This window comes from Geotrypetes seraphini, chromosome 11, assembly GCF_902459505.1.
Source record: "Geotrypetes seraphini chromosome 11, aGeoSer1.1, whole genome shotgun sequence".
Classification (NCBI taxonomy): domain Eukaryota; kingdom Metazoa; phylum Chordata; class Amphibia; order Gymnophiona; family Dermophiidae; genus Geotrypetes; species Geotrypetes seraphini.
In genome coordinates, this window is record NC_047094.1 from 35,817,742 (window position 1) to 35,841,178 (window position 23,437).

General features: G+C 41.3%; 1 protein-coding gene across 6 annotated transcripts in view; it reads left to right on the forward strand.

Annotated features, from left to right (window-relative positions):
* Positions 1–23,437, forward strand: part of LOC117369188 — a 293,723-nt gene that overhangs the window by 98,056 nt on the left and 172,230 nt on the right. For all 6 annotated transcript variants that reach the window (XR_004541095.1, XM_033963328.1, XM_033963324.1 and 3 more), the window contains 4 exons: positions 1,531–1,625; positions 2,760–2,929; positions 7,215–7,374; positions 21,249–21,328. Coding sequence is in view for 5 of the 6 variants with exons in the window: in XM_033963328.1 (XP_033819219.1) it covers positions 1,531–1,625; positions 2,760–2,929; positions 7,215–7,374; positions 21,249–21,328 (505 nt within the window). In the remaining variant the exon portion in view is untranslated. The remainder of the gene's footprint in view (positions 1–1,530; positions 1,626–2,759; positions 2,930–7,214; positions 7,375–21,248; positions 21,329–23,437) is intronic.

Below are 23,437 nucleotides of genomic sequence, written 5' to 3' on the forward strand. Positions count from 1 at the left end.
TTTGGGAGTTGTGTGGCTGCTTGGCTATACATTTACTGGCTGGCTCAGGGACTGCATGGTTGGTTTATAAGCAGTATGCTCAGTTCAGTTTACACTTTTCCCTCGGTATTCACGGGGGATAGAGGCAGAGCCAGACCGCGAATGGAGAAAAACCGCGAATATCTTCTCGTCCGGCTCTGACCCATCCCCACCTCCCTCCCGCCTTCCCCCCGGCATCCCGGCCTTACCTGGTGGTCTAGCAGGCTTTCGGGGCAGGAGCGATCTTCCTACACTCCTGTCCCTTGCAGATCGCCAATAGGAAATGACTGCCGTGAGTTCCCCCCCCCCCAAATAAAATCGCAAATTTGTGAAACCGCGAGTGTGGAAACCGTGAATGGGGAGGGGGAAGTGTATTCTCGATCAGTACCTGCTGGTCGGGGTGCACATACCCATCTGTTCCAGTCAGGAGAGGCTAAAGGAAAGCAAATTAGCAGGTAAGAACTAATTTATGCCTAATTTTGGATACCAACATTTACTCCAGGCAAAACCTGGCGGCGGTGCAATTTAAAAGGCTACAGACGGCTGTTAAGATTTATACTACACTGTGCTGTTCAGATAAGTCAAATATATATGTATAAGTTAGATAAAAGAAGAAAAATTACCTAATTACTAAGGATTTTGCATAAGATAAATGAGTAGAGCCAATGAGGAAGCTTAGCGGCGAAAATCTCTATAAAGTTATATTTTAGAGTGCCGCTTCTGATGGCTCTAGAAATACAACAGACTAATGAGACAATAACTATGAGAAATGAACAGCATTACTCTGTATAATAGATCTAAGAAAGTTGATGTATAGGTCTGCTGGTGGTTGATGTTATTAAATATATCAGACCTTAAATAACGATTATTTTTCAACCAATTTATAGCAGTTGGGCATGCAATTGATAGCATTCTGTAACATCATACCAAACTTCTAGGAATATTCCCCGATCCACCCACACCCCTCCTTTGGCCTTGCCCTTTTGGAGTTGCACACTAAGACCTCCTTTTACAAAGTGGTTTAGTGCAGGCCAGTGCCATAAATGCCCCGAAGCCCATAGGGATTTAAAGGGCCTAAGGCAGGGGTGGGCTACAAGGGCCGCAATCCAGTTGGATTTTCAGGATTTCCCTAATGAATATGCATGAGATCTATTTGCATACAATGGAGGCAGTGCTTGCAAATAGATCTCATGCATATTCATTGGGGAAACCTTGAAAACCCGACTGGATTGCGGCTCTCATTGCCCACCCCTGGCCTTAAGGTATGCTCGCATCAGGCGCATTCTATAACAGCATGCCTAACTTTTAGGAATTCCCCCTTATCCGTCCCCAATCCACCCCTGGCCACACCCCTTTTCAAATTTGTGCATTTCAACTGACACATACTTTTTACAGGATTGTGCTTTCCAAGTTGTGCGCATAACTTCTAATCCCAATTAGCGTCAATTTCAGAGTAAAGCTGTAATGCAGGAGAAATGACTGTGGTTTTTGTGTTTTCCCCCTTCCTGGTAGCTCTAAACTTTATCTTGTAAGTTTGGTTGGAACTGAGAGAAAGATTGATCTTTCCAAAGATTGTACAGAAACCAAGACCTGTACCAGTGAAGAAGGTAAGTTCGCAGGTATCCTGTCCACGCTGTACAACTCCTGTTCTTTACTGTGAATCTAGTGTTTTCCAATTAGAACTTCATTTATTTAGATTTCTATCCTGTTCTCCCGGGAGCTCAGAACGGGTTACAATTGACATTCATTATAAAAATTACAGGACAAAGGCATTTGTAGAAGAGAGCTTGGAAGAAGACGTCAAGAGGGAAGGGGAGGGGGAGCACAGGGGGAAAGGGATGGGAGAGGGAAGTAATTGGGGAGCGGGAGGGGTAGCCTGGAACAGGAGGGGGGAGGAGAGAAGGGGTTCAAGGAGGGAGCAGTTCGTTGGCGCTGGCCAGTTGTAGAGGTTGGTCTTCAGCGTTTTCCGGAAGGTCATCAGTGAGTGTCTGAGCAGGCAAATGGTTCCAAAGATGGGGGGATGAAGTGGCTGTATGAGCATTTATGAGCTGTCTCCATTTGGAGTGGTCTCCATTTGGGGGTTTTGCTATAGCAACTATGTTGAGTGACATAACTGATATTCAGTGGCTCACCGGCTAAGTTTGACGGCCAGATAGAGCCACCTATAAGGATATTCTGTCTTTAGCCATTGAAACTTAGCTGAATATTGGCCTAGTCAGCTATGACTCGGCCGGCTAATTCTAAACCAAAAATTCAATGCTGGTCATCAAATACAGCACAGGTATTCAATTTCCAGGTTCATCATAGACCACGGGAAATCACCGACAATATCCCATGGGTTGAATATGGGGCGGTAAGTGTTTAAAACACTGGTTAAAAAAAAGCCTCTCTGTGGTACTGACAATGCTGCTTCCCTCATAAGCGGTAAACATAGATAAACCAAAAGAGGGGACCAGTTAGCTAATGAAACAGTGTTTGGGTAAGGAAAAGGTCTAAGAGTTATGAGGATGAACTGGTTATCAGAGCAGAAGAACAACTGTAGATCATCAGGGTTATAATAATTGATCAAATTGTCCATGAAGGCTTTGAGATAATGAGGAGTGTTCAAAATGTAGTTAATACAAGTATCTTGTATAATCACATAGCTTTTGGACAATCTTATCTGGAATATTTACTAGGCAGTCATGATATTTCTTCAACTCAGTCAAATAATTATGATGCCTCTTTTCCTTCTCCATCAGTGTCTAAGTTGCTCGGTTGGCAGTTCTGTTCTGAAATGTCGTACCCCAGATCTGTAAGTGGCCTCTCATTTCCACTGTCTGGACCTGTGAAAGCAATGCTGATCCTAAGAAAGCAGGACAAAGGTCTACAACAGTTTTTGCTTGAAGCTCGTTATAACTATATTCCTCAGGTATTGCCAAGCATTTTTTGTTGAACTACCGATACATGCAACCAGAACAAATAAAGGAAGTGTGTGTTGAGCGTGGAGGGAATCCAGTTACACTCTCATGGGCTATGACTTGAGTTATTACATAGCTATACAGTAATGTCCTAATTTTAATTCATAGATGAAACAGGAATCTGATGAAAGAGACTACATGAACATGTGAAGGGCAATCCTATATGCCTGTAAATGCTACTATTATTACATTACATTAGAGATTTCTATTCTGCCATTACCTTGCGGTTCAAGGCGGATTACAAAAGAGTTATAGAAGGTGGGTTACAAAAGAAGATCTCTGGTCATTTCCAGAGCGAGTAAAGAGTAAATCAGGTTGATTCGGGGGTCAGTAAGAAGATGGGAGGAAGGAAGGTACTTGTAGTGTTAAGACTTTTTCAGGGATTTCTTGATAAACATGTGTAAGGAGTACAACATAAATGTTAAAGCCTAGATTAGAGAACTGTCCTTTTTTAGTTTATAGTTGTCTATTATTGTCTTTATTCACCTAACATCAGGAATCAAAAAAGTATCCTTAGTTAGATTGTGAGCCTTCGGGACAGTAAGGGAATTTTTCAAGTACCTTTCTTATTTCTAATCTTAATGTATATTTTCTGTAAACCGCTTAGAACCTAACGGATGTAGCGGTATATAAGAAATAAATTACATTACATTAAAAGGCTGGTCCCCCCACCCCCTTTTACAAAAATCCAGCGTGGTTTTTAGCACCGTGACATTAACAGCACCGACGCTCATAGGAATTCTATGAGCATCGGAGCTGTTACCGCCGAAGCCAGCGCTAAAACACGCACTACAGTTTTGTAAAAGGGGGGTTTAGATAGTTCCATGGGTTAAAAACTTACTTATGAATGGCAAAATTGCTCACTGTGCGTTTCCCAAGTATGGCGATTCTCAATGCATAAAAAAGGAATCCAACGTATTGTGACGTACATTTTTTTAACATTTGGCTCACACAGGTGCTTGTTTGATAGCTTTTTTTGCGGTTTGTTTCATACCTTAACCACCATGGACCCCTGAGGAAGGCGTGTTATCCGAAACACGGACCGTGTCGGGTCCCTTGGTTGGTAATAAGGTTGTATATTCACTGCATTTTTTATTGGTTTAATAAACAATGCCTGCATCCTGTACATAGTCTGCAGTTTGTGTTTTGATTCTCAGTGCATTCCATTGTTTATCGGTAGTGGCATGTGATGTCATGAATGACGCCAAACTAAAGACCATGCCCCTTATTTAAACTGTTAAAGAAATACTAGAAAAATATTGAAAAAAATGCAGTTTAATATTTAATTACATTGAAAAAGATGTCACTTAGGGGTGCAAATGCTTATGAGTCATGTTGGTGAAACCAGTTCCCTTCAAGATTCTAATTGCACAGCCCTATTAATGATCTCAAAGTCATATTATTACTTTCAATATAATATTAGTAATATTAATACAAATTGTGCCATTCAAGTTTAGCATTCAGTCCAGTAGGTTCTGTGTCAAGATGAAAAATCAATTCCTGCTCTTTTTTGCGATCACCTCCCCAAATATTCTGCTGTACCATGTCTTTTTCATTATTTATTAACATTTATTAACAGCGATACCATGCTACTTTATTCTAAAACTAAAATTATATTTTCTACATCCGTCGTTTTCCCATTTCCGTTTTCTAATCGTGTTGATCCCAGTCTCTGGTTTCTTCCTTTTAACTCTCTTGTCAAGATTTCCTGTCAGTTTGTCATTTTTCTCTCCTTTCTTCTCCCTTTTCACTCAGCTTTCTTCAATTTATTTTTCTGTCTCTCTCCAGATTTAATTCTTTCCTACTATACCACTTACAATTTCCCTTATTTACTGTATCTATCTACAGGTTTCCATTTCTTTCTCTCACTCTTGATCTCCTATTTTACTTCCTTTTATTTCCCAGTCTTTCACTAATTCTATCTTCTTTCTTCCCGCCACCCCCCCAAATCCAGCATTTGACTCTCTCTCTTCGACTTCCATCCAGATTTAGCCACTGAGGTATAATAAGAGTTTGTTTCTATTTAGTTATCCTGGAAGCTTCATGGTTGCCTGGAAATTTGGCTTCTGATGGACTGTTTATTTATTTATTTCGATTTCTATCCCGTTCTTCCAGAAGCTCAGAACGGGTTACAAGTAGACATTCACAATCGTTTGAAAACAGACTAGTCATGACAAATAGGTTACAGTAGACAATAGCAGAAATTATTCTAGAGACCAGACTGGTCATAGCGAAGAGTACTAGGAGAAGTATATTGAGGAGGCAGTTTTTAATTGCCCGATTGGCGGAAGAGGAAAGTCTTTACTGCTCTGCGGAAGGTCATTAATGAGTCTAGCGACCTGATCTGTGTGGGTAGTTGGTTCCATAGCTGAGGTAGGAAATGGCTGTAGAATCTTTTGTTCAAGCTAGTCTGCCCTGCATTCAAGACCAATGTCATTGTTTGGTTAATAACTTCCAATGATCAATTTTACTGCTATTGCTAATTTGATGTTTTTCCGATATTTGCTTTCCAGAGGTTAAAATGAAATTGCTTAAATTGAGCCTTATCTATAATCACAAATAGAAATATGGGCCGCCTGTCACTACTGGGTGGTGTGTTCATGGCTCCCTCATGCAGATGTCAGTAGGTGAAACCAAAGAGCATCAATACATGGCACCTCATCTTGGCCATTAGGAAGAGCCATGGCAAAGAGTTAAGGAGCTGAATAGAAGAGAGAAGAGGAGTAAAGGAGACTGAAAAAGAGAGTGCCTTGGAGGAGTGGGGGGAGGGTAGAAGAGAGGGAGAGACTAGGGGGCACTCAATGAAGTTACATGGAAATACCTTTAAAACAAATAGGAGGAAATCTTTTTTCACTCAGAGACTAGTTAAGCTCTGGAAGTGGTTACCAGAGGATGTAGTATCAGCAATTAGTGTAAATGGTTTTTTTTTAAAAAAGGGTTTGGACAGGTTCCTGGAGGAAAAATCCATAGTCTACTATTGAGGAAGACATGGGGGAAGCTATTGCTCCCCTGGGATCTGTAGCATGGAATGTTACTGCTATTTGGGTGTCTGCCAGGTACATATGACTTGGAAATAGGATCCTGGTCTGACCCAGTATGGCTATTCTTATGTTCTTAGAGTAGTGGCAAGAAGGGGTGAGGGGTGTGTGTGCCTAGATTGGGTTTGGTGGGAGTTGGAACAAATGCTGAGACCACTGTATTTAAAGAATCGAGGAATCATGAGAAGCAAACATTAAACGTCTATGGTCATCCAATCAAAATCTGCTAACAATTCCATCACTAAAAATTATTAATACTATGCGCAATAATATTTTCTCTGTTACCACCCCCACGCTCTGGAATTCTACACCGACTTACCTACGTGAAATCCACATGCTAGATAATTTTAAGACCAGCTCAAAAACAATGCTTTTTAAAGATGCCTTTACTGTATGATTGACCTTTTAAGGACAATTTATTTGATCATTAGCATAGACTCTGTGGCAATTACAGCGGTGCAGAAAAAGGGAAAATCTTGAGTAATCCTTACCTCTTGTTTTTTTCCTTAAATGTCCTTTTCTTTCAACTGATTGTAGTTTTACCCTTTTCCCTTTCGTGTCAGTTGGTCTGTGTGTTTTTATACCAGTCTTTATGGGATATTAGCCTTTAATTTTAATTTGTCGGTATTACCTTATTTTTACTTTTTATTGTAAAGCCGCTTTGTAATATTGAAAAGGCGGGATAACAAATTTTTAATAAACTTGAAACTTGAATTTTTCTCCATCAACATATATGGATAGAGATTGAAATGCTGTTTCCTTATTTAATGTTATTTTTGCAACATAAGGATTGATAATATAGGGATCTTTTAATAATAATTAAAATATGCACAGGTCGCAGTAAGTATAGTTTTATAATCAAGAAATATTTAAGCAATAACAGAAAAAAGAATAAAATAAAGAGTTTTTGCTGATGACTGCATTGTGAGCCGAGTGAAACATCACTTTTGTGACCCGTGTGGGTTAATTGGCTCTGACTCTGAGGCTTTTTTTCCCTATTGAATAAAAGAGAAGATAATAATTTGGATAAGCCCTGTTGAGTGATAACATAAGTATAGTGGGTTAATTTATGATATTATTGAAATACAGAAGCAGAACATGTTGAGTCCTGCTTTCCAGACTTTCAGTAGATGTAGGGCAGAAAGGTTTTCTTCATTCCATAGTCACTGGATCAATCTGCATCTTATTACTTTTTTAGAAGGACAGTTGGATTCCAAATGAAGCAGTCCTACATTTCTTTGTGGGAACTCCGAAGTCTTATCTGAAGAGAGAGATTGGTGTTGACCTGATCTTCAATGTGCCACAGAAAAAATTCAGAATACAACTTGTACACCCCAGAAAGAAGATCCAAATGGAAGGTATATCATAAAGCTGAAAAGCTACATTGTCCCATTTTATACTCATACTAAACATCCACACACATTTCAGCCTTTTGTCATCTGACGAGTCCTTATCGTGTTTTGGGTTTGTTTGTATTTTTATGGGTTAGGGCAAAGCCATGGGTGGAAGTGGGAGGGCCTGGGCCCATCCGCTTTCATCTCAGTATCACCTAGCAGCAGCACACACCATTGGTTTAGTTGGTGGGGATTCCTAAGCCCTGCAAGTTGAAGATATCCCCAATTCACCAAACACATGGCTGTCGGAATACAGTAGAAATCAATGGCTGTGTTCCCAGTCATTAGCACTGGCAGTCTGCAGATGATCAGTTCATGCAGGAGAATTGCACATGTGTTGTGTGCCAGCGTCAGTGGCTGGGAGCCCTGGTATTGACTGCCTTGATGTTCCAACAGCAAGCTAAGGATGTCTTCAGTTGGTAAGGCTTGGAGTTCCTCACCAGCTAAGTTTGGTGGTGTTAGTAGGGAGGGAGTGGGTAGTGGAGAGGAAATGCATTATACTCACCCTTTCCATCTGTTGGCCCACTCAAATTTGTCTTCTGACTATACTGCTGTGTAAGGGCCAGAAGGAAGGAGGAGTTTACCTGGCAGTTTCTTCATACTCCTTTAGGCCTTCCAGCTCAGTCATAATCAGGCCTGAAATCTTGTTTCATGAGCCTTCATTTATTACTACTGTAGGATTTTCTTTCTATTTTTTATCCTCCGTCTCTTCATCAGTACACTTGTCATTGCAGTGGCTGTCCTTGTCCAGGGCACCTTCCGGAACACCTCAACATGTACCTTAATCCTTCCACTAGGCATCATCCTGGAGCAATGAGCATGATTTCTTCCCCGGTTGGGGACTTTATTATATAATATTTTTCTGGCACGGGGCTTCATAGTCTGTGCATGGTGAAATATGGGTAGTAGTATGAACAAGGTTGAAAGTTTGTTTTAAAAACACAGGGGGTGGGGAGTACAGAAATTCAGATACTTATCTACCCAAAGCAGAAGAAAACTAGAGATGAAGACACCTATATAGACTGGAAGGATCATTTGGTCTTTGTGTGCTGTCATGTACTAGGTTACTAATGAATGCAAAAGGAGAGGCAAATAATCACAGTGGCAAAGAAAACTTTGACAATGGAAAGAGTCACATTATTCCCAAAGTATAGCCTGACAATGAGGGGCATTTTCGATTGGACATCTAAGTCCAACTTTGGACATTTTCCGCAAAACGTCCAAAATTGGACTTCCAAAATGGTTCATTTTTGAAAATGCTGGACGCCCGAATTAAAAAAAAAAAAAATCTAGTTGGACGTCTTGGCCCCCAGGATATCCAACTAGATGTCCAGCCTCTGGACATCTAACTTTATTCCCCATTTTCGATGACAATACCATCCAAGTTGAAAATGTCCAAATGAAGCCCATTTGGACATGGGAGGGGCCAGCTTTCTAATGGACTGGACACACAGACATGCCAACAGAACATTAGAAATCAATTATATCAGGCTCTTATATTTGGAACCCCTCCAAGAGTTCAAATAGTAAAGTAATAATTAGAGAGGCTCTAAAGTCTCTTGACCCACTGACCTCAGAAATGCCTAGGGGTATGTTCATTAATCTTCAAAGAACATACGGACCAAGAACGGCACCCATAGTCGTCATAGGTCACTATAATATTAATTAGTTTTATTTATTCGATAACTTATATAAATATTTAAAGTATCAAAAAGTACTCATCTTTTGTTTTTTGTTTTCATCTACGCGGGTGGGGGTAGGCACTCCGACATAGACTATGTTTCGCCCATACGGGCTGTATCAAGGAATCCCCCTGCAATAGTAACATTTTGTTAAAGTGATTTAGCTTTATAATGATTTTAAAGCAATAAAATAGAAAAAGCATTCTACAGTACCTTATATCCAGCGACTCATGCTTCCCGCTGTAGAGTTTTATATCAGGAAAACACAACTAGCTCCTGGGAAGATTTAGAAAATGTTTGGAAGAGGCTGACTCGAGCCGAGTTGCATGAAAGTACCTTAGTTCATTACTTACGAAAGAGCATGATCCCTCGAGGTCTTCGAATTCTCAAGGAGCCGAAGACATTTACCATGGACAAGATGTTCATGGATAAATGGACGGCTATTTTAAACAAATGCAGTAGAGATCTAATGATATTATTGGTTGAAACTACTTCCAATGTAGAAACTGAACTACGTGAACAGATTAAGAATATAGAACATACTATTCAATCAGAACAACAAATAGATAATGAAGATATTGTGACAAAGAGAAAATATTTGGATGATACAATTTCTGCCTTTAAAGACTCCTTACGTCTGAATAAGATTAAGAAATTTAAGCGTGATGAACGCGATTACCAGTATGATCGGGTATATACATGGATGAAAAAATCTATGGGGAACAAACCAAGAGGAAACCCAAAGGGGCCATATAATACCATTAAAAAGGTGGCTTTTGATGGATCCTCCGGGACTTCAGATGGAAGTAGTGGTGAAACTACTGATAGCTCTAGTCTACAATCAACTACGGAAGAAAGTTCAACGTCGTCTCTAAAACAAAACGAACCATCCAAAGGACGAGGGAAGTTCAAACAGAGACCTCGAGATCAAACCGGCCCGAGCCTGCGCTCAAAACAATATCAGAAACATTGATTATCAATCTCTCTTCAACCACACTTTCAGATCTTCAGATTCAAGTTCTTCAGTTCGGCCTAGGATTCGTGCCCACAGCGAAATATGATTCATTTCTAATGAGGATTGCTTTTTTTCGGTTTTTCAGGAAGCTCCAACTGAAGGTATTTTTTGAAGAAAATCCTCCAGGATTTGATACTTCAATTATGAAAAGACCGTCTAAATGGTGCTCTCCTGGGTTTATTAAACCCTTTTTACTTACCTTTAGAGATTTAGTACTGAAAGATCTTAATGAGTTAGAACAAAAATACTATGGAGGTAATAAGATCTATAATCTCTCAAAAAAATTAGAGCTCGCTCTAAGAGAACTTTGTGACAACTCTGATGTGATGATAATGAGAACTGATAAAGGGGGCGCTATTACAGTACAAGACCGAAAAGCATATAATATGGAAGTCAACCGACAACTGTTGGATTCTCTAGCCTATAATAAGCTGGATAAAGATCCCACAGAGCTGTTGAAATTGGAAATTGAAAAACTCATTGAAGAAGGTATGCAAAGGAAATTTTTGACTCAGAAGGAAGCTGATTTCCCTCTAGAAGTAGGACCATCCACCCCGAAAATTTATATGCTGCCTAAGGTACACAAAAGACTTCAAAACCCCCCGGGGAGACCAATTGTATCCACTAGACGATCAATCCTAGAACCACTGTCTAAATTTGTGGACTATTTTCTAAAACCTGAAGTCCCAAAAATTTCATCTTATATAAAGGATTCAGCCCATCTACTACGTATATTGGAAGAAAACAAAAAACACAAAAAATTTGATGATATCACCTTTCTTGTGACTTTGGATATAACATCTCTATATACAAAAATACCCCAAGAGGCTGCCTTGGATGTTATAAAAGAGACTCTTATGCAGATAGATCTGGGCAGATTTAAATATGAATGGGTTCTAGCACTAGCTAGGCTAGTAATAACAGAGAATTTCTTTTGGTACAATGGGGACTTCTACAAGCAAACTCAGGGTGTGGCAATGGGGGCTACTCTGGCTCCATCTGTAGCAAGTTTATATGTTGCCCATTTTGAACAATCTAAAGTCTTTCCTGCTCTCAATTTCCAACACATTATCCTCTGGAAAAGATATCTGGATGATATTCTGATTTTCTGGGACGGATCCGAATCCGAACTGAATGATTTTCTAACATGGCTGAACTCTCTCAACCCTCACCTGCTGTTTACTATGACTTACCATGAAAACCATATCTCTTTTCTTGATATCCTCTTGATGAAAGATGGGAAACAACAAATTAGAACAACGCTATTCCGGAAAGAAGTGGATAGAAATCATTTCCTCCATTTTTCTAGTTTTCACCCTTTTTTTCTGAAGTTTAACATCCCGGTGAGTCAATTCCTACGTATTAGGAAACTCTGTTCTTCTGATGAAGATTTTGAAACACAAGCTAAGCTTCTCAGTGACCGGTTCTATGAGAGGGGTTACTCTCGCAAATCGGTCAAACGTGCCTACCTTAGGGCAAAGTTTGCTCAACGATCTCTTCTCCTTAAGGAGAAAAATATAGAACCTTTAGATGAACAGCTAATAATGGTACTCCCATATATGCCTTTAAGTACTGCTTTTTTTGCAATAATTAAAAATCACTGGCGGACTCTTCAACTTAGCCCTCAATTTCAAGATTACCTTATTGTCTCTTATAAGTGGGGAAGGACAGTGGGGGAATTTCTATCCACGCACCGCTATGAAATCAAAAGAAGAGATGACATGATTGCATTTACCCATCAAGCCTGTGCTCAGTGCCAATGGTGCGATTTAACGTTGGAAGGCTCCACTTGGAAGGATCTGGGGACTAATATTATCTATCGAGCCCGTTCGAATACATCCTGTCAGAGCTCTTCAGTCATCTATATGATCCGGTGTCCCTGTCAATTGCTCTATATTGGACGAACAAGCAGGAAAATTAATATCCGTCTAAATGAGCATAAATCTAGAATAAATACAGGGAATCTAGAGGCTCCCCTTGTTCAACATTGGAGGGAGAAAAAACATAAAATTGTAGATATGAAATGGAGGGTCATAGATCAGGTTTATAGTGGGTGGGAGGGTGGAAATATTAAAGATAAATTAAATTTTAAAGAACAGTTTAAAGAAATGTTTCTATGTTTCTATGAAGTGGATCTACAGACTAAATACTGTTATACCCTTAGGACTTAACGCTGAAATCGAGTGGTTCTCTTTAATCTGAATGAGTTTTTTACTTTACTAAGATATAGTGGGGAAATCGGACGGGAGGTGTGTCTGACGCTAGATGTACGTCATTACGCTAGAGTATAGCTATTTATAGCTTTAAACGCCGCGGCCATGTTTTCCTGATATAAAACTCTACAGCGGGAAGCATGAGTCGCTGGATATAAGGTACTGTAGAATGCTTTTTCTATTTTATTGCTTTAAAATCATTATAAAGCTAAATCACTTTAACAAAATGTTACTATTGCAGGGGGATTCCTTGATACAGCCCGTATGGGCGAAACATAGTCTATGTCGGAGTGCCTACCCCCACCCGCGTAGATGAAAACAAAAAACAAAAGATGAGTACTTTTTGATACTTTAAATATTTATATAAGTTATCGAATAAATAAAACTAATTAATATTATAGTGACCTATGACGACTATGGGTGCCGTTCTTGGTCCGTATGTTCTTTGAAGATTAATGAACATACCCCTAGGCATTTCTGAGGTCAGTGGGTCAAGAGACTTTAGAGCCTCTCTAATTATTACTTTACTAACAGAACATTAGGGCACATTAGAAGGCACCGCTATGAACTTTTATGAAAACAAAACAAAGAGCAACCAAGATAATAAGGGGATGGAATTCCTCTCATATGAAGAAAGACTAAAAGAGTTAGGGCTCTTCAGCTTGGAAAAGAGACGGCTGAGGGGAGATATGATAGGGGACACTTGAAGTTACAGGGAAATACTTTTAAAACCAATAGGAAACATAGAAACATGATGGCCAATAAAGGCCAAATGGCCCATTCATTCTGCCCATCCACAGTAACCATTACCTCTTCCTCTCTCTAAGAGATTCAACGTGCCTATTCCAGGCTTTCTTGAATTCAGATACGTTCTCTGTCTCCACCATCTCTTCTGGGAGACTGTTTCACGCATCTATCACCCTTTCTGTAAAAAAGTATTTCCTGGGGGAGCTGCTGATCTGTGCTTGGACGTTGGAGGAGTGTTTCTTCTGTTGCCCCGTGTTGTCCGCTGCGACGGCTGGCCCCGGAGAGAATTTCGGGCAGGCACTGTGGAGGACGGACCCCTGACGTCATCAGGTCCGTCCCCCTTCGTTTTCTTTAAATTCCTGCCTGCTGCCGCGGTGCGGCCGCAGCCGCGTGCCCTAAGGGGCAGGTCCCGCCCCTTGGAAGCCCCTTGGAGCAACGTGGAGCTGGGGAGGGGGAGCTCAGATAGTATAACTTTAACTTTGATAATATGGGTAAACGGAAAATCAAGCCCAAGAGCTCAACCCCTGCTGTTTCTGGTCCTTTGGACAGACATTTAATATTTCCAGCAGAAACTCCACCACAACCTTTACTTGACATAAACTCTCCCACATCAGGAGCATCGTTGAGCCCCCTTGAAAGGACACCCCCCCCTTCATCCAGTATCTGGAGGTAGCGGGAATATAACTCCCGCTCTTTCCACTGGTTTAGTGGTTGAGGCTACTCAGACAAGTAAACTAGCTTTTACTGAAATACCTAAACCACCTGAATTCTCAGGTGTAGCAGAAGATCAACCACCAACAGAGGAAAAACAAGATATTACCCTTAAAGACTTGTGGTTAGGTATTTCTAGAGTTGAAGGGTTTCTCAGAGAATCAGTGAAATAAACTTTGGACTATTCTCATTCTGTGTCTCAAAAGCTTCAGAATGTGGATTCTAACTTAAATTGTTTGGATAAAAGATTAAGTGGGGTTGAAACTCAAGTTAATACATTGCAATCTGTCTCAGTATGTGCTGTTAAGGATTACACGATGTTACATTCTAAAATAGAAATGTTGGAAAATATGCATAGAGCGATGAACCTCCGCTTGGTTAATTTCCCAGTGACTCATTTGTTATCTTCTGAAATATTGTTAAGGAAATTTTTTAAAGAAATCCTGGGATTACCCAATGCGGAGAATTTCCCAATAAATAATTCCTACTATATCCCGCAAAAGAAAATACAATCCGACCAGGAGGTAGATCAACTGGTAACAGAAGAAATAAACTTGACAGAATTTCTGGAGGATACTCAGGATGTGATCCAGAATAGGTCTACCATGGTAATAACATGCATGAGTGAGATAGACAAAACATTGATAATGAAACTTTACTTTAAAAATAGGCTGACTAAATTCTGTGGAGATTTTGTTAGGATTTTTCCTGATGTCTCAAGAGCAACGCAGCTAAGAAGGAAAGGATTTTTAAAATTAAGAACAAGAATCTTAGCACTTGAGGCATCTTTTTATTTAAAATTTCCATGTAAATGTCTTGTTAAAATACAACTTGCAAACCGAGTGGCAAAAAGATAGTTGTGTGATGTAACCCAGACTGGTAGTATACAATATATCAGAAGTATGTCCAGATTATATTTTAATGTTGAATTCTTGAAAACCTGACGCCTCAGCCCCACCACTCCACCGCAATGTTTATAAATGAGTATATAAATAACTTTTAGAGTTTATACTATGAAAATTAAGAATTGAAGAGTCTTACAATATTTATTCTTTAAAAGGTTCTTAAAATTTAATAGAATTGAAAAAGTAAATAAAAAATAAATAAGCAAAAACTGTTACAAACCCGACAGCCAATGATGAGGCTCCCACATTAAACTTCCCGCTTTTTTGAATTGAACATTGCGGTGGAGTGGTGGGGCTGAGGCGTCAGGTTTTCAAGAATTCAACATTAAAATATAATCTGGACATACTTCTGATATATTGTTAAAATACAAGACATTGAATATGTATTTTGGGATCCCATTCAGTTACAGCAATTTCTAATAGCTCGAGAACAGAAATGAGTTTTATTTTTGCCTTTAATGATTTCACCACTGAGGAAATAGTAGGATGTCATAGTCCCAAATTTGTTTGGGAATGTCTAGATTCATATGAATCAAGAACAATCTCTTAATTTTCCTTACTTTTGTTAGTTTGTAAGTAGCATTGCTCCCCATTGTAGTGGACTTGAAAAGGATTATTTGTGTTTGTATATTACCTTTAATTTGTTGTTAGAAACCCTTTTTTTCCTTGGTATCATTTGATATTGTTAACTATTAAAATTGATCAATTAAAAAAAAAAAAAAAGTATTTCCTTAGATTACTCCTGAGCCTATTACCTCTTAACTTCATCGTATGCCCTCTCATTTCAGAGTTTCCTTTCAAATGAAGGAGACTTGACTTATGCACATTTACATTACGTAGGTATTTAAATGTCTCTATCATATCTCCCCTCTCTCGCCTTTCCTCCAAAGTATACAGATTGAGCTCTTTAAGTCTGTCCTTATGATGAAGACTACATACCATTTTAGTAGCCTTCCTCTGAACCGACTCCATCCTTTTTATATCTTTTTGAAGGTGCGGCTTCCAGAATTGTACACAATATTCTAAATGAAGTCTCGCTAAAGTCTTATACAGGGACATCCTTTTTCCTACTGGCCATACCTCTCCCTATGTATCCTAGCATCCTTCTAGCTTTCACCGTCACCTTTCTTTGTAATGATTTTTATTGATATTGCAACCAGAATCACAGCAAGAAACACAATTCATAAAACAAAGGTATACAAAAACAGTGCAAACAGTCCAGGAATGGCAACAGTAAACTATTAGAATAAATCAGCAAGGCCATGCCCGTCAACAGAATACCCACGGGAAGCAAGGGTATAATAGCAAATCTTATAGCAGACTCTATGTAACGGCTAACAATAGGGCAGATACCCCCCTAGAGAACTAACTAAGGCTGCTATAACCATTTTATAGTAGAAAGAAAAGACCCCCCCCCCCCTCACACACTCACATCCATTCCAATAAGCATCAGTCAGCCAGGTGTACCATACTAGCCACACCACATAATCCCCACATATCCCCGCACATACCCCCATCCATTCACATACTAAAAACACCGGCTTGAAAGTAAGTATACAATATGGCGCCCCAGAGATCCAGCCAATCAAGAGTGCGGCTGGTCCACAGGGACGGTCCCTTCAACCATCCTCTGGAGCGCCTTCCATATAGAAACATAAAGGTGTTTATCAAGAGAGAATGCGGACCAGTAAGTATGTATTTCAAAAGAAGCAACCTCCGTCATCAACTGTAGCCATTGTGGAAAGGAGGCTGGCGTCTGCTCCACCCAGTGCCTGAGCAAGAGTTTTTTTTACCAACAGGAGTGCCGTGCACAAGAACTTCCTGTGTGAGAGAGTAAATCCCCCATTTAGCAATTCCCTCTGATCTCCCAACAGCAATAGGCCGTAATCACGTGGCACCCGTCGCACCACCAAGTCATCTCACTGTCACCTTTCTACCTGTTTGGCTACCTTAAGATCACCACATACAGTCACACCCAAGTCCCGCTCTTCTGTCATGCACATAAGTTCTTCACCCCCTAAACTGTACTGGTCCCTCGGATTTTTGCAGCCCAAATGCATGATCTTGCATTTCTTAGCATTACATTTTAGCTGCCAAATTTCAGACCATTCTTCAAGCTTCACCAGATCTTTCTTCATGTTATTCACACCATTCTGTATGTCTACTCTATTGCAGATTTTGGTATTATCCATAAAGAGGCAAATCTTGCCCGACAGCCCTTCAGCAATATCGTATATAAAAATGTTAAAAAGAACAGGCCCAAGAACAGAACCTTGAGGCACACCACTGGTAACATCCCTTTCCTCAAAGCAATCTCTATTGATCACTACCCTCTGTCGCCTTCCACTCAACCAGTTATTGGCCCAGCCCTTCACTTTGGGACCCATCCTGAGGGCATTCAGTTTATTTATTAGACGTCTGTGTGAAACACTGTCAAAGACTTAGCTAAAATCTAAATACACCACATCTAGCGCACTCCCTCTTTCCAAATCTCTGGTCACCCAGTCAAAGAAATAGATCAGATTTGTCTGACAAGGCCTACCTCTAGGGAATAAAGCTCTGGAACGTGTTGCCAGAGGTTGTGGTAAGAGCAGATTGCATAGCTGGTTTTAAGAAGGGTTTGGACAATTTCTTGGAGGAAAAGTCCATAGTCTGTTATTGAGAAAGACATGGAACAAGCCACTGCTTACCCTGGATCGGTAGCATGGAATGTTGCTACTATTTGGGTTTTGTCCAGGTACTAGTGACCTGGATTGGCCACCGTGAGAACGGGCTACTGGGCTTGATGGACCAGTAAGGCTATTTTTATGTTCTTAACTTCACAAAAACAGTGTCAGAAGTACCTCTCACCATAACTTCCTTATAATATATGAAATATATGGTAAGCCCTCCAAAAGTCTCCCCAAACCTACTATACCCATTTATCCACCACCCCAATAGCCTTCATGGTTGCAGGTGGCACCTATAAGGCAGTATAGTAGGGTTTTGGTGGACTTACACTTTCCACCATAAATGTAGTGGTTAGCGTGGCTATTGAGCCTTACTCCTCCTCTCGATGGTTCACTAGCCCACCCGCCTGATGACTTAAGAAACTTGTGTGTTACTCTACTAGGCTTTCCCATACCAAGTGCTGCTGTTCTAGAGCTAGGTATGTACTGTTTCATTGGAGGAGTGTGTGAGGTTCATTACTTAATTCCTCCAGTGGTCATCTGGTCAGTTTGGGTACCCTTTTGGCACTTAGACGTTTCTCAAACAGGTGTAGTTGAAAACGTTTAAGTTCTGTCTTGGACATCCTAGGAAAGATTCGATTATAGCTGCGGGACATCCAAGTCTCAGCCCACCCAAAGCCTTCCCATAGCACGCCTTCCAACATGCCCCATTTCTGCTCTGGACGCACAGCAGGTAAGAAGTCCCACTAGACATCCAGAAAGTCAGTTTTGAAAATGCCCACTTGGAAGTTTTGACTAGTAGGACGTCCAAGTGCCGATTTATATGGTTTTTGGACATCTAAGGTTTTTTGTTGTTTTTTTTAAATCATGCCCCTGAATGTAATATATTGATCAAAATTTTTCATTATAAGAATAAATTAACTATAATAAAAACAAAACCAAGTATATGTTCTCCTTTAGTACCGCCAACATTTGTTTTCATAAAGTAAATTCCATGACTTATACACATTTATTATTAAAATTACATACCAGATGTTGTAAATCTCACATATATCCACCAATATTATTAATGACATATAAAGCTTTCCAAAGCTTTTATAATACAATAGAAATTAATATATCAAATACCACAGTCAAAACATCAACAGACCACAAAAATTGTTCCAATGTCATTAATTCAAAAACTCTTAAAATAGAGAAAAGCATAGTACTACTACAGCATGTTGTATAACTTGCAAAGCCTTGTGGGAAAGTTGAGAAAGACCCTTTGGGCATAATTTGATTTTTTTCTATTGTCTATTCTAGTTTTCCAAATTACTATTGGACATTGTTTGATTATTTTATATTGATTTCTCATTTCCCATTCCATGTTTGTTATACTTCTTTTAGAGAAGAACAGAAATGTATTTGGGGAGTTTTCCCATATCCCTCCTTCTTATGTGTTTCTATATAGGACTATCACGTGCTTTGGTACAAACTGAAGGGGACAGCAGAGCCCTTTGGAGAAGGAGGAAGAGTTGAAATCCTGGAGTGGGCTCCTTCTGCATGACTCGTAAGCATGGGAAGAATACCCTACTGTCCAGAATGACACACCTATCTACTAGAAAAGATATTAGCAAGGTAAGAACCTAATCTCTTTATATTATGATTGGATTAATAAGAACATAAGAATTGCCATACTTGGACAGACCGAAGGTCCATCAAGTTCAGTACCTGTTTCCAACAGTGGGCAAACCAGGGCCCAAGTACAGTGGTGCCTCACACAACGGACGCCTCGCACAGCGCACGCTGCGCACAACGAACTTTATGTCTTGATTCGTACAACGAACTTCGTTTCACACAACGAAGTCGCCCGAGCTGCATCCTTCCGCGCAGGCACTGCGCTTAACTGCCCTCTCTCCGCCTGGCTCCCTCTTGCCCCCCCGACTCCCCGACACGATCGGGGCAAAAAGGAGCCCAAGCCCTCTTGCCCCGCCGATTCCCCAACTCCCCGACAATATCGGGCCAGGAGGGAGCCCAAGTCCTCCTGGCCACGGCGACCCCCTAACCCCACCCTGCACTACATTACGGGCAGGAGGGATCCCAGGCCCTCCTGCCCTCGACGCAAACCCCCCCTCCCCCCAACGACCGCCCCCCCCAAGAACCTCCGACCGCCCCCCCAGCCGACCCGCGACCCCCCTGGCCGACCCCCACGACACCCCCAACCCCCTTCCCCGTACCTTTCTGTAGTTGGCCGGACAGACGGGAGCCAAACCCGCCTGTCCGGCAGGCAGCCAACGACGGAATGAGGCCGGATTGGCCCATCCGTCCCAAAGCTCCGCCTACTGGTGGGGCCTAAGGCGCCTGGGCCAATCAGAATAGGCCCGGGAGCCTTAGGTCCCTCCTGGGGGCGGGGCCTGAGGCACATGGGCCCAACCCGACCATGTGCCTCAGGCCCTGCCCCCAGGAGGGACCTAAGGCTCCCGGGCCTATTCTGATTGGCCCAGGCGCCTTAGGCCCCACCAGTAGGCGGAGCTTTGGGACGGATGGGCCAATCCGGCCTCATTCCGTCGTTGGCTGCCTGCCGGACAGGCGGGTTTGGCTCCCGTCTGTCCGGCCAACTACAGAAAGGTACGGGGAAGGGGGTTGGGGGTGTCGTGGGGGTCGGCCAGAGGGGTCGCGGGTCGGCTGGGGGGGCGGTCGGAGGTTCTTGGGGGGGGGCGGTCGTTGGGGGGAGGGGGGGTTTGCGTCGAGGGCAGGAGGGCCTGGGATCCCTCCTGCCCGTAATGTAGTGCAGGGTGGGGTTAGGGGGTCGCCGTGGCCAGGAGGACTTGGGCTCCCTCCTGGCCCGATATTGTGTCGGGGAGTCGGGGGGGCAAGAGGGCTTGAGCTCCCTTTTGCCCCGATCGTGTCGGGGAGTCGGGGGGGCAAGAGGGCTTGAGCTCCCTCTTGCCCCGATCGTGTCGGGGAGTCGGGGGGGCAAGAGGGCTTGAGCTCCCTCTTGCCCCGATCGTGTCGGGGAGTCGGGGGGGCAAGAGGGCTTGAGCTCCCTCTTGCCCCGATCGTGTCGGGGGTGCCAGGGACCACACGGAGTCACCCACCGTACCACCCGATTCGGGTAAGCGCAGGTATCGGTGGGTGGCTTATTTGCGGGGGGGTGCCTTATTTTACATTTTTTTCTAAAAAGGGGGGGCTGTCTTATTTGATGGCCCTGCCTTATCATCGGGGAAACACGGTAGAAAAAAAAAAAATGAACAGTTAAGTCCCAGTTTTTGCCGCTGAGACTCTGCCCTCTCTCACTGTAAAATTAGACTCTACTTAGTCTGTCTTTAAATTTAAAAAATGTGTGTTGTTTTAAAAAACAATTATGTTTTTAGATGTATCTAAATAAAAATAATAACCAAAAATTTATCTTTTTTTATGTCATCTTAGCATATTTTATGCTACAGAACGAATTATTTTTTTTAACATGTATTGTTATGGGAAAACGCGTTTCACATAACGAACTTTTCGCATAACAAACTTGCTCCTGGAACGAATTAAGTTCGTTGTGTGAGGCACCACTGTACCTAGTTAGATCCCAAGTAGTAAAACAGATTTTATGCTGCTTATTCTAGGAATAAGCCATGGATTTCCCCAAGCCATCTCAATAATAGCCTATGGACTTCTCTTTTAGGAAATTATCCAAGCCTTCTTTAAACCCTGCTAAGCTAACTGGATAATGTTTCGGTTGTAAATAATATGCATAACACAGGCTTTTAAAAATTTCTGGTTCATATTGATATTGTAGCTGAAAATGGCTCAAAAGAGACATCATTGATTTGTTTGATCTATACTGCGGATAGAAGAGTTTATTGTCATATTCTGTCAGGAGTATACACATTTAATACATCTTTGTTCTCCTCAATTTTTCTCAGGAAAAATTGAGGCTTCAAGAAACTCATGGATTGGACACTTGGAACTGATCTTAGATGACAGAGATGTGTATTATATTAAGGTACGTCCTCTGTTAAAAAATCATTTCAAAATTTTGGTCATGAAGATTATGGGGCTGATATTCAGACCATGAGAGGCATCCCAGCTAACGCCTGTGATTGGCACTGAGCCTGGATATTTAATCCCAGGCCATTTCCAGTGATTGGCATTGTCTATCTGGGGTTCTTTTAGCTGGCATTAACCACCTAAGTCTATATTCAGCACTGGTCGATTAATAGCGACCAAAGATATACCTGCTATTTACAAGCCCAATTTGACCACTAAACTTGTTACTTTAAACAAAGGGTCAGATTCTGTAAATGGTGCCTAAGCATGCCTACATTGTAGGCGTCTCTGTGTGTTGTTGTCAATCAACCACTTGTAGAATCACACCTAGTGGACTTAGGTGGACCTAAGTGGACTTAGGTCTTGCTAGGCAATGCTGAGGTAGGCACTTGTTCATTAAGCTAGGCTTTACTGGGCCTAATTTACAAGCACCTATCTCGCACACCTAGCAAAGCCTAAGTTTACCTTCCCTATTCCCTGCTCATCAACACATCTATTTTTCAGGTAGGCATCGTTAGGCGTTAGAGGGTGCCTCAATGTAAGCATCGCTAGGCCACGCTCTGAGTTCTGCGCAGAACTCTTTTAATTTATGTCAATTAACTTCAATGGTGCAGTCAATTACCACACTGTTTAAGCTAATTAACATAATTTGGGGTGCCTGTGGATTTTAGTTAGGCATTGCTAGGTGCTTAGCGATGCCTAGCGTAAGCACCATTTATAGAATCTGGCCCAAAGTGTCAGGCACTGAAAGATGCTTGTACTGTTCATGAGGAGATGAGCAGAATTTGAATATTTTTTGAATTGTGAGTTGTAGTCCATAGACAATTCCCAGCCAACTTGAAAAAGCTGCGAAGAAGAATGGACAAAAATAGTATTGCCCTGCCATGCAAAGCTGGTAGATACTTTTCCTAAACTTTTCATGGCCATCACTGCTACAAAAGAGACTTCCATCAAGTATTGAGTCAAGGAATGCAAAGGCTTATGCAGTCAAGACTTTTTGGTTTCTTATCCTTAATTACTTTTTGAATATTTCTGTAATTGTTCTTTTAATTTGAAAGTATAAATAGATCATGCAGATGAGTGAACCAAATGCCTAGTTTAATTAATTAATTTTTTGACAACAGACTGTGAAAAATGTAGATGGATGTGAAATATTTTACAAGACACATTGAACTCCAATTGGTTAGAAAAGGTTTGATGCAGAATTTAATCTTTTAGAGGCCTCTTCTCATCCCCTTTCAAACAATCTCCCATTTACACTTATTCTTTGGAGAGTATTTTCAGTTTATTTGGTTTGGTTGAAAGTCTCCTTGGCGTTGGCTTATTGGGAAGAACATAAACAATTATATCATGGACTATAGCTCAGAGTGATGTCATATTTCACATTGTTGCCAAGAATATACTTGAGCTCTCAAGGCAGTAAGGGAGTTCCTCTGAAGAAAAGCAATAATAGAACTTGCTGTTGAATATAGGAATAAACTACCCAATCTACAGTATAGAGCTCTGCCATTATCTGTCCCTTATAAAATTAATAATTTGATAAAAGATGTTCACCCAAAGATAAAGGAACCTACTTTCTATGAAGCACTCATGCCCCATTCTACAGATATGAAAAAATCATGCCTGTCAGAATCCTCATGTTCCACTGCCTCGTTATTATGGACACACAAACCACACATACACATGCAGCTATTCATTAGCCTTCTTTTCCCTCAGACTGTAGGAACATAAGAATAGCCTTAGTGGGTCAGACCAATGGTCTATCAAGCCCAATAGCCCGTTCTCACGGTGGTCGATCCAGGTCACTAGTACCTGGCCCAAAACCAAGGAGTAGCAACATTCCATTATCTCAGAGTAAGTAAGATTCCGGAACCCCCAAAGAGTAGCAAGATTCTAGAATCCCAAAGAGTAGCAACATTCCATGCTATCGATCCAGGGCAATCAGTGGCTTCCCCCATGTCTTTCTCAATAACAGACTATGGACTTTTCCTCCAGGAAATTGTCCAAACCTTTCTTAAAACCAGCTACGCTATCCGCTCTTACCACAACCTCTGGCAATGCTAAT